Below are 12,297 nucleotides of genomic sequence, written 5' to 3'. Positions count from 1 at the left end.
TTAAATGCTGCAGAAATAGCAGATTTAAAACTTAATAATAAAACAAACTTGCAGTCTTTCAAGTCTTTCAAATTACAATTATGTACTTTATTCATTTGTTTTTTATTTACCTGAATCACAATAAAGGCACTCGCTGGCAAGTTTTAGAAAATGTTGGATGAATTGTCTTTAACTAGTTTAGACATTCCTTTACTGCTTTGTATGTGAACCCAGCATGTAGAATCTCTTATTTGTGGTTTTAATTGTACACTCTTTGCTCCAACTGCCTCAGCTCGTCCTCCACCTGCCCCGGCAGATCCGACCCCACCTGCTGCGAGAAGTAGGCCCTCAACTCTTTGGTTTCCTTCTGCCAGAACGGCTTGGGGACGTCAAAAAGCGCACCCATATCCACGGACTACGACAGAGTCTGAGGACTACGAAACGTCTGAGGAATAAAGTCTGGCGGTAATGCAACACTCGGATGCCAACCGCCATAAAACAACAACAACAACAACAACAACAACAACAACAGCGCTGCCCAGGCCTGTAGTGTCGATGGCGCCCTCTACTGGCACCCAGCCGACAATGCTCTTCTTGGCAGCTTGGTCCTCTCTCTCTCTGCCGCAGCGCTTGAAGATCCATTCCAGCACACGGGCGTTTTCTCCTAATCCTGGCCACAAAAAGGATCCGCTGGGGTCTTTTCGGAACCAGTTGACGTGGAACATCTTTGGCAGCTGAGTGGGAGCCTTCCTGGTCTCCATGCTCAGCCAGTGGGCGAGGTAGTCTCCAAAGTTGTACCCGAAGAATGGTCTCATGGCGAAGGGGCCGTGCATGATCACCTTGCCTGCAGGTCAAAATCAGGGGGAATTAGTACCAATGCAAGTGAAGTTATCTATTAAGGGGATGTGCAAAAACAGTTTCATTTAGCTGTGCATAAGACTGAAGGGATTTTATCTGCGCTCTACTCGTTTAAAAGTAAAATGTATGATATCTATTAATGTTTTCATCAGTTTGTATTCTGATTTGATCTTTTACTGTATTTAAAGCACTTTGAATTACTTTATGTACACATTGTGCTCTACAAATAAATATCCCACACCCCTTGATACAAAACTGAAATATGATATACTGAATTTTGATAAGGCAGAGATCACTATTTTGTAGGTGCTTTATTTGTATAGTAAAAACAATTGCAGGCCTTTGTGCAGAATATCTTTGCAACAAACCAGAAAAAGACTAATTATATACGAAATAATTTTGTAAAACTCTTTTCAATAATTCGAAAAGCAAATAATTCACTTTCACCAAAGCTATGTCAATGTATACATCAAAATTAAAACTATTTACATTGGTAATTTTAGGACAACCATGTCTATATTCAACCAGCAGATGGCATCATTTTACATCAGAAACAGGGGCTGAATTTTGGCGCGAAATGATATACAAACAATAAACTCCTCTGATTTATTTTTAATCATGATCCCTCTAATTATTCATGTCAAATTTTCTGGTTCCGTTGAATCACGTTTATTGAACGGAACTTCCGGTGTAGGCTCTTTGTAAGAGCACACATTTATATTACAGCGGTATAAATATCACAGGGAAACAGACGTGTTGCTCTCTTTGAACAAGGTTTAATAAAGATGAACAAAATTTAATACATTATATTTTAATATAACGAAAGCACCTGCCAAAAGAAGATGAAGACTGCTAATGGCACGCCTGGCAAATTTCGAAAAGGAAAATAAATTGTACACGATTACCATATTTTGGATCAAATTTTGCCAAATAAATCATTGAAATGTCATCTTAGGCCTGGCTTGTAGTAATATGTCACACTGCTTGTAACTATAAAACAGTACGTAATAATTAATTTTATTCTCTGGTTTTCTGTTTTCTGTTATGAAATAAAAGTTTCAGCTTTTTTTGTAAAATGTGTTTCTGCTGTCGTATTTTTAAACCTGGTCCTGGTCGAGCGGTTTGAGAATCGCTCAGTTACAGTTTAAGACTCGATGAAAGAGGAATAGTTGAACATGTAGTGGTCTTGGTCCTGTTTTGGAGCGAAAAGGATTATTTAGAAGACTGTGTCACATGGAGGCCAGTGATTTAATGTGTTGTCCCATTAAAAAAGAAACAGACAAAAAGGTTTAGAGGAGCAAACACTCGAGTAAAAACAGAATAGTGACCTCCCTTAATATTAAAACATAGACTTTGGTGTAACAACGTAAACATTTTGCTTTTTTATGGTTAATGATGATAAAGTTAAAAAACAACAACACATGATTGAAACCCAAACGGCACTCAAAAGGTGGAAAAACAGGGATATTTCTTCCCAAAATGTGTAACTAACTCTTTAATGGTGTTTTGGTGGCTATGAACAGGTGAAAAGAAAAACAGAGCTCATGTTTAGAGATGGAGGCCAGATTATAATGGTCTTCAGTCTCCAATGGTTCAATCAATCAATGCTTTTTTGAATTTGAGCTTTGCCGCGACCTCAACACGGAACTACAGTTGGACAGACAGAGGAACAACAGTAATGTGATGCAAATGGGTGACAGATAATCGTAAAAATGGGCATATCAGAGAAATATTATATTACATTTTCCCTCAGAGATAACAGTCGACACTACGAGCACAGCTTACACTTTCAACAGAGGAACACACAGATGCACACTATGTAAGTTTGATATTTTTCATCATTTTTAACCAACGTCAGCCCAGACAGATGACTGTACTTGTTTATTTGTGAATGAAATCTCTGAACTAGCCTGTTTTATAAAAAGGGGTTTTATTGACGATGCACGACATATTGTAAATCGTTTCACATTTATGCAGTTATTTGTCAGTGAAGAAGTAGCCTGCAGTGTTTGACAAACCTACTGTTTATCCTAGAATTATATGCACAGACTGGATGATTCCACAGGAGGATTATCACACTTTAAAAGACCCAGACAGTGTTGAGATGCAGGCAAATAAGAGGAGATTATGTTGTGGCAGTTGAGCATTATTTATACTAATTTCACATGAAACATGAAAGTTTTAAAGTATGCATTTACCACTATCATCATTGTTTTTAAATTATTTTAATTGTTCATCTATACAGGTAAAACCAATGAGAATTTTTTTTTCATGATTACCCTGTTAAAAACAAAATACAGATGAAACAAGATATTTAAATAAAATGCCAATAAAACATTGAATAAAACAATCAATTAAATATACAATTACATAAAAACACACTTACACATATAATATGGGATAAAATCATGTAAAATATATATAAAAAGATAATAATAGAACAAGAAACACTTAAGGATTCTGTTCCTTGAAAACATTTTGTGAATATGCTGTCAAATGTACTTCTTGGATATGATGAGTTTAAATAATGGCACAGATTATTCACTGATTTTACTTTATATTTAAAAGCTGATCATTCACAATACATTATTATCACCTTGTTTCGCATCTTGTTGTGAGGACCAAAAATCAAATGGCGAATTCTTGAATATTCCATTAACAACACGGTTTAAAGTTAAAATATCACTGTCACTTTGGTTAAGGCTCGGGTTTAGATTAAGGTTAGGCAAGTGTAGTAATGTATTTCAGTTTGATTGTCCAGGAAATGAATGTGAGTGAATGTAATCACTCCAAAAAGCATTTAAACGCAACATGGTTTTAATTTGTTTTACACTGTTTTAAAAACCTTGTTGGTGGCTGAGGTCTTCACCCTCTTGAGTCTTCTGAAATATTCACGATGTCGCAATAATGAGATTAAGATAAGGCAAATTTAATTTTCGGGCTTTTTGTTCTTGATTTAGGATTTAACAAAAGTAATTTATCTTAACATTATGTATGTTTAGGGATTGTTGAAATGAGTGACTTCCCCAACACTGAATGCAGAGTGGCATTTCTGCTTTATCGAGATCATGTGTCACATTTGGAGAACTTTTTAACACGGCAGTTTTGTGAAACCAACATTTCTCTTACATTTCTCTATTTTTGCAACAAATTTCTATCGTTTTGCTTGATCTTCGCATGAGTTATTTGGTAAGTTTTTGATTCATTACTATTTAAAGATTAATTTCATATGAAATAGTGTTGAACATTTTAGTGGATTTCAGAAAACCAATAAATATTCCACAGTGCCATAAAACGTGTATAATCATCTACTTGTTTTGTTTTTCATGAACCTCTAGGTCTGTGTGTGTCAGATCATTCAAATTATTATGGAAACAGTCGTTTTGTTCACTTCCCTGTTTTTGCCAGGTAAAATCAACATTATCAAACATTCTGGTGCATGTCAATATTTTTTCTCTTTTGTTTTTTACTATTAACATGTTGGATGAATATAAACATGTTTAACAAAGAGGATAAAGGGATATTGTTATGGCTACTTCATGGAAAACCAGCCAGGCCACTTCTGGTGAGGGCTGGTTATATATTTCAATTACATTTGAAATATATGTAAGTGAAATATATGTTGTTTGGATGCATGTTTGATCGAACAGTTGCAACGCTGCCTTCGGCTTGGTGAGTGACAGGGCATTGTTCAGTGAATTGTTGATTCAATCAACAATTCACCCGAGTGGGCCCGAGCCCCTAACCAGGATGAGACCAGGAACTAAACCTTGACTAGACCAGGACTAGAACAGGACCAAATCATGTGTATTTCAGGTCTAAACTGGGCTCAAACCAAGAGCAAACCCTGGGCAAGCGTGATCGCACCGGAGTGTGAAACATTATGTGATACTTTTGGAAGATTTTGGATTTCAAACATAATGCAATTTCTTGTTTCCTCAGAGCCTCACAACTACAAACATTCCATCAGATACAAACAAACATGACGAGGTCCATTATGGTCAGATCGACTTCTCCACATTTCCACATGAGTCAAAGCCAGTGCAGGAAAAGGACCAGGACACTGTGTACTCTTCACTCAAAGTATCCAACAAGTGAAGAACTCAGTGTTGTATATTTATTTATGAACCTTTATTTTACCATTGAGATCGTGAGCTCTTTTCCAAGGGTGAAGGGTTAAAGTTAGGGCGGGTGTGTGCTAATTGTGTCAATAAAGGAATGTAAAGTATACCGAATATATGTGTATGTGATTCACTTTCTGGCACTTTCTTTACTTTAATAGCCACTTTCTGTTAAATAAAGTGGAGCTTTTTAAGTTGAATTGAAACCAACATTTGTTACTGTTCTTGTTTCCATTCCATTCTCCTCTTGCAATATTGTATAAAAAATAGTATTGTCAATGTTAGAGATATTTAAATGCAGCTGATTTTTCCGGGTATAAAAGTATAAAAGTTTTTTTATACTTTACATTTTAAATTGTATCTATTTGCATGTTTCAATGCTGAATTCATTATATTAACTATATTATCTGACAGTAATGCCTCTCCAAATGTGCGGCTTGCAAATAGTTAGACTCATAACATAGAAAAACAAAGTCATTTTTGAGGGTTTTTGGGGAAAAAGAGAAACTTTTTTCTTTCTTTAATTCATTAATGGTTGAATCATTTTGTTTGTATTATACTGACATGAGTCCACGTCGACTTGTCAATAAATATATAGATAAGAACTATGGTAAAATTCCACATTCTATCATTTTTAATACCTTGTGCGGTTTTCACTTGATTTTTGTTGTTTCTCATCTGAGACTTCTCTACAATAGAGAATATTTCACAAATACAAACAACAAACTACTTTCATGTTTATGAATATAAACCATTACTTTTAAGATTGTTTTGTCTTTCTGGTGCAGAGCTAACCAAGTTTGAACAACCTTATTAAATCTGTGGAAGCACAAACTAGTCCTAGGTTCTAGAATTGGGAGAAGAATCATTGTGATTTTTAAGATTGTTGCTATTAATATACCATGACTGAGTTATATATATCATTTACTTATTGTAGTTTTTACTTTGAAATTGACATTTTAATCTAGTAATAATTTACATATGGACCCATGTTTATTATTTTTGGAGCATAGATTAAGTTCTGCTGGAGCTGTTTAGCATCCACTAACGAATACCTAACAAATATAAATATTCACTTTAAATACATAAAAACCTGAGAGTATATGTTGAGTTCACAGAGTTAAATTACAATTTTGTTACCTAACTTTATCTTTTCATCTGTGGTTTTGTCTGTCAAAAGCAGCTGCAATTATCTTGTGAAATGAAGAAGTCAATCTCTTAGAGGAACTGACTGTTATTCTATTATTCAGAGCTGACGGTTCGTCAATACTTAAGCCAATTATAATGCTATATTTAACAATGAAGCAATTTTTAATTTATTATTACTACTACTATTGATATTTTGTTATTGCAGATTCTGCCATTCGGGAATATGTTCATTCAAATGTTACTAATGTTACTGCTGTGTTCAGGTGAGTGGAGTTTTTATTTTTTAATGTTCTTAATTATTAAATGCAGGCAAAAAGTGTATTGGGCCCATGATAATGTAGCTTTGAAATATTTATTATTTGTAAGAATAAACATGCATGTGAACAACTGGCTCTATAAGCACTTTCTATTACTGTTGTTACTTTAAATATTTGTATGTTTTACAGGTGCAGAATCTGAGGATTGTGGACCTGTTTTATCCATCACAACTCCAAGTCCAATGGAGGCTCTGAGTGGCTCTTGTTTGTTTATCCCATGTAGCTTTAAATCTTTAGTTTCACTAGACATAAACCCTACAAACCCTGTCACTGGCATGTGGTTTGAAGATAAACCTGTATATAATGCAAATTCAGCATTTTCAGTCAGTGGAGACTCCAAAAAGTCTTATCCCATGAATATCACTGGGAACCTGAAAAACAAAGACTGCACCACAATGTTTTACAACTTAAGCCAAACACATGACGACAAATATTACTCCAGAGTGGACGATGGTACTTTTAAGGCAACAGCTATTTGTGACTAGTTTCTTCAAATAACAGTTATAGGTAAGACACACACACGCACACGCACACACACGCACACACGCACACACACACACACACACACAGGGTTTATTCCACAAAACAGTTACTACAAACTAATATTCTGAACACATATTTTTGTTTCATGTTTTCTGTTACTTACTCCCCGACACAGCACATACCTCTTGAACCACTTGAAAAGGGCAGACAAAATAGTTTCTGTAAAGACATACCCAACTGAATATTGTTTGAATTTGAACGCACATTCATACTTAATAACCCTAAATTCCCATGCTTGGTTTGAATGCTTGGATGACATTTTCCCTTGTGCACTGTATAATATTCACAGCCCTCTGCTGAGCATAAGCTTAAGCTCTTAGTTCTAAGTTTATTATTTCTATCTTTCTATCTATGTTATGTTCCCAAATTGTTGTTCCTCTTCTCAGACTCTCCCTGGAGTCCGTCCTTACAAGTCTTTGGTGATGAGACAGAGTCAGAGGTGGTGACTATCTCCTGCTCAGCTGTCACTCCCTGTCCACACGCCCCTCCTGAACTCACATGGGACCTCCACCAAGGCACTAACAACATCACAGAGACCAACTCAGATGGGACATTTACCACTAAAATCACACAGAACATCACTCTGACAGACTCTCATGATGGACGGCAGATAAAATGTAATGCATCGTATCCTGTGAGTGGAGGGTTCAAAATGTCGAACAGTGATGTTACTCTCAGTGTCTCATGTGAGTGAATCACGCTGATGGAGCCAGTCTGTTCTGATGATAGTTGCTCTAATGTTCCTGTGTGTCCTCAGATGGTCCTAAAGACACTTCAGTTGTGGTCAGTCCGTCCGGTTCACTGTCATCAGGTCAGTCAGTGACGCTGAACTGCTCCAGCAGAGCCAAGCCTCCTGTTCATCATTTCACCTGGTTCAGACACAGCTCACAAGGACCAGTCAATGTCAGTGAAGGACAGACTTACAGCTTCAACTTCACTGAAAAAGGAGACTATTACTGTGTGGCCTCAAATACACTTGGAAACATATCATCCCCAGTCATTACACTTAACAGTTTAACAGGTGAGTCACCCTGGCGTATTGTTATTGTCATGGAATGAGACGTACACCAATGCTATTCCTTAACACACAGAGAACACAATTCAACTTAGAATAGGAAACGACACATAAACATCAGACGTTTGTGTGGCATGCATGGGAGAAACCGTCGGGCCGGGTCACCCAGGCTGTTGTAAGCAGCCTGGCGACCGTCCTGGTCTCACGACATTTTTTCTCATGCACGTTGGTTTTATTAGATATTATGGAATAGGCGGGTCACATTCTCATTGGTCAGCTTCACATCAAGGCACTTGTCTTTTACAACAGTCTTTCTTCCTTAGAGATAAAGCCTTGGTGAATGTTTTACCCATTCTCCCCTGGGGTGTTACACCCCTCCCTAGGAGTAAACATTCCTGTGCTCCATCTTTACGACACCTTCACAAATGCAGTTTGTCACACATGCCATTTTTCTCTTAGACTAATGATGCAGATAATATACAAATATCGTCATATCACTATTATGCAGATAAAACACATCACAGAAATATAATCATATATTTACATTTTATCACATTTCCCTCCTGTTTATCAAAGCATTAGTCTACTGTCTCATATGTCAAACACATTATTCTTTTCAGTTTTCAACATGTCTTTCATATTGTTGTTAAAATGACACTTTTACACTCAAAAGGTTATGCACAGTTCTCAAACATTGAACACACTCCTTTTCTCTCGGCCAACAACATGTCTACTGCCATTACTGTCCTTAATTTTGAGTCAGATTGGTCAATCTCTTTAATTTGAAAAACAGACAATTTATTCTGTCTATAATTTTGTGCGGTGTGATGGGAAATAAAGAAGTACAAGCGGAAAGCCCTTAAACCCGCTGCTCTCTGGTCAGTCAGTTCGACCTTTCTGGACACCCCAATAAAATCAAATACGTTGTAACAGGTGCTACTGGAACCAGACTGTCCACTAACCTCTCGACCTTGACCTTGCGGTATGGTTCTGGGTGATGCTGGCCTTTGTAAGGACCATGACTGGCCACAAAAGAGATACATAGGCACAACGTCCTAGTCCCTTTGGCTTCCAAGTGTCCTCTCAGCACTGAGTGCCCACACCACCATACGTCCTCGCTTGGTTTCTTAAAAGACCTCCTCCCGCTGCTCGCTTCGGTCACACCTATGACACATCTGAACTGGTACATTTCCCATCTCAATTCATAATCTCATTAACATTGCATGTAGTTATGTTGTAGCAGATAAAAAAGGCCCTCTTAGGTAGTGCAAACAACAGTGGCAACAATATGCCATTGTGTTTCTTCAGCTACTGTCATGTCAATTATACATTGTACAGTATACATTATACATTTCATAACCTTTCATCATTAAGTTGATCACTTATTTTCTTCCCTCTATATTCCATGTGTGTATACACAGTTGTGTATGTTGATCGATTGTCCGGTGCATAATACAGGTGTTCAGCACCCATATTATCGTCATCGCCGTAATGATGATAACTGTTGATTTCTTGTAGCAGAGTATAATGCTTTGCGCAACGTAGAATCTGTGTTCACGGCATACAAAAAGACGTCCTGCGTCTGTTGCATATGGATCTGCCGCTGTGTTGTCTCTCAGTGTTCAGCCATTTCTCTCACTTTCCCATGAGAGCGATGCACCCATGATTTTGTCCCTCCACTGGTGAGGTCGACACGGTGTGGCTCCTTCCACTTTGGCTGTTCCACTTGGCTCTGTAAACATCACATCTCCAACACGTGATAAACAAAGTCTTTTCAACAGTTCATGTATTTCAAACAGTTCTCCTGTTTACAATTTTTTTTTTAGTAATTATTGATTCGGAATATTTGTTTACTCGTACATCATCCCTCCATTTGAGACATTGCACCCCCATATCTCAAACTTCTACATTTAAACAAAATTCAATAATCCAGGTAGTTTACAACGTTCACTAATCCAGGATGTAATCAAGGGAGAGATGGAATTGCGTCTGTGGTTCCACTCCGCAATGTCACTTCAGTCCTTTCACAGTTCAGTAATCACATCCCTGGCTGAGCCCCCCCTCCAAGGCGCAGGCCCCATGTGTATGTGTCTGTTATCTGACACTGCCAAACCTATCTGTTTTACCACCATTTGTTTCAAACTCTAAATGGCTGGTGTCCACGTGCGTGTATGTATATGTGTGTGTGTGTGTGTGTGTGTGTGTATGTGTGTGTGTGTGTGTAATAATAATTATCTCAATAATTCCCCCGTTGAGCTGGGGTCAGTTCACAACTTAGAGTCTTTCACATAATTAAGCATCAAATTTCACATCTCCTCTGTGGGTGTGGCCTGAATAAAGTCACACATCACACATCTAATGTAATATGTGCTAATCTTCTATATGTGCTTCAGGTGAGTTACAAACTCAATCTCCCACACCTGCTCATATGATGCTTTACAAACATTGTGTATTAGTTTGTTCTAGCAAGTCTATATGCGTATTAAAAATCAAAATGATCCTAAACCTTCCCCTTGTTCATAAGGCACGTCTCTTTTTATCAACCTGTTTTTCCCCTTGTTGCCTACTTTCTTGTCTTTTCTTTGTCTCATGCATCTTCCTCTCTGTCTTCCCCTCTGCTTTCCTCTCTGTCTTCCTTTTGGTAACGGTGGAAACACCCATTTCCAAACCTGCTTTTTCTGTCCCTCTTTTCACTTACTCTTACCCTTCACTTGTAACCTGCTTTTCCTTTCTAATTGCTGCTGATATTCATAATCAGGCGCTGCATCCCCTGGTATTCCACTGTTATCTTTAAAATATCCCTGTCATTCTGCTTTTAAACCCATGTATTGATTCCCCATCCCTCTGTTTAGTTTTCACTATCTTTAGGTAATCTGCCGGTCTCGTAAAATGTATTCTCCTGCATTACACTGCTTTACACTCCTCCCCCAGGCCCTTCCTGTAGTCTAACCATCTCTTGCCTCTGTCCTGAGTCCTGTAATGTTTAGTCCTGTTATCACTGGTTTCATAACTTCTATAGCGTCTAATTTTTAGATGATATGGTCTTATTTAAATCTATTCAGTTCTTGATTGAATCTCCACAATCCTTCAGGTATTTACTTTAGAATGTCAAATTCTTCTATTACTCATCACGTCAACCCCCCCTGCGGTGTTGCTGTTGGTGTCCCTGTGATGCGTAAAGATAACGACATCTGCTCCATCCTGGCCTCTACCCAGATTCTTTCCTTCTTTCACAGTCAATAGCCCGTAGCCTTTGTTATCTCTGACTATCTTTTATGACCCACGCATGTGTCAAGAAATTACACATGAATCAATGCTATTACTTAACAGTCAGAGAACATAATTCAACTTAGAATATTAAACGACACAGAAACGTCAGTCTTTTGTGTGGCTTGCAAGGGAGAGGAAGGCTTAGCCGAGTCAAGATGTTGTAAGCAACCTGAACGACTTTCCAAAATCACTCTCAGCGTTCCTCCCTCTTACAAGTCATTTTATTAAAATCACACATAAAAAGGAGGCGGGTCACATTTCTCATTGGTCAGCTTCACATCAAGGCACTTGTCTTTTACGACTCTTTGGTATTATCTTTAGAGATAAAAACCTTGGTGAATGTTCTACCCATCTGGTCCCCAGGATGGGAGGAACATTCCTCACGGCTGCTTCTACAACATCTTCACACATGTTATTAGAAATACATGCCTTTCCCTCCCCCCAGGCTAATGATGCAGATAACTTTTAACACACAAATATAATCATATATTTACATTTTATCACATTTCCCTCCTGTTTATCAAAGCATTAGCCCACTTTCTCATATCCGAACACATCACTCTTTTCAGTTTTCAACATGTTTTTCATATTGGTGTGAACATAATACATTTTACACTCAAAGGGTCATGCATTGTCAGTTTCATCTTCTTCTATAGCTACTAAGGCATAACTATGATGCCCTCGGCTTGTGATTGCTTCTTCCACTGTACGTTCTATAGTGTGTCTACACATTGGTATGCAACAACATCCACAAAACACAAAACAGGCAATTATTACCAACAGTGAGGTCAGTACCGGAACCACGATACCAGTCCACCTGCCAAACCAGCTTTCTAACCATTCTGAGATTTTATTGTCTATTCCAGTGTGTTCTTTAATTTTTCTAGACATAGTTCTCAATTGTGACAGAGTGTTTGTGACTGAGCCGTCCGCGGCTGTATTATTAGGAATGAATGTACAACATTGACCTTTGAAAATCGAACAAACTCCTTTCTTTTCAGCTAATAACATGTCTACTGCCATTCGAGTTTGCCACGCCATTAAA

The 12,297-nt window shown here is 37.7% G+C and overlaps 2 protein-coding genes across 2 annotated transcripts in view; one reads left to right on the top strand and one right to left on the bottom strand.

Moving 5' to 3' along the window:
* The window catches only part of LOC140364960 (B-cell receptor CD22-like), a 29,925-nt gene that overhangs the window by 6,666 nt on the left and 10,962 nt on the right, over positions 1–12,297 (top strand). The window contains exons 3-5 of the mRNA XM_072451333.1: positions 7,354–7,653; positions 7,725–7,988; positions 9,223–9,244. Coding sequence (XP_072307434.1) covers positions 7,354–7,653; positions 7,725–7,988; positions 9,223–9,244 — 586 coding nt within the window. The remainder of the gene's footprint in view (positions 1–7,353; positions 7,654–7,724; positions 7,989–9,222; positions 9,245–12,297) is intronic.
* On the bottom strand, positions 239–850 carry LOC140364888 (phosphoenolpyruvate carboxykinase, cytosolic [GTP]-like). The gene is made up of 2 exons (XM_072451273.1): positions 489–850; positions 239–358 (listed from the first exon to the last, which is right to left on the bottom strand). Exons 1-2 carry the CDS (start codon positions 810–812, stop codon positions 239–241), a joined length of 444 nt encoding a protein of 147 aa, XP_072307374.1. The 5' UTR covers positions 813–850.

The sequence above is a fragment of the Eucyclogobius newberryi genome, unplaced genomic scaffold (assembly GCF_026437365.1).
Source record: "Eucyclogobius newberryi isolate DKJ021-1_F unplaced genomic scaffold, fEucNew1.0.hap1 SCAF_18, whole genome shotgun sequence".
NCBI lineage: Eukaryota > Metazoa > Chordata > Actinopteri > Gobiiformes > Gobiidae > Eucyclogobius > Eucyclogobius newberryi.
The sequence above is the reverse complement of the archived record's forward strand: the minus strand, read 5'-3'. Positions and strand labels throughout refer to the sequence as shown.

What these genes read in the sequence shown, in the direction of transcription:
- LOC140364888 (XM_072451273.1), bottom strand. Translation starts at nt 812, where the DNA reads ATGCACGGCCCCTTCGCCATGAGACCATTCTTCGGGTACAACTTTGGA. An exon ending in TTGTTGTTGTTGTTGTTGTT is followed by an intron (nt 359 to 488) that starts GTTGTTGTTGTT and finishes GACGTCCCCAAG; the next exon opens with CCGTTCTGGCAGAAGGAAAC.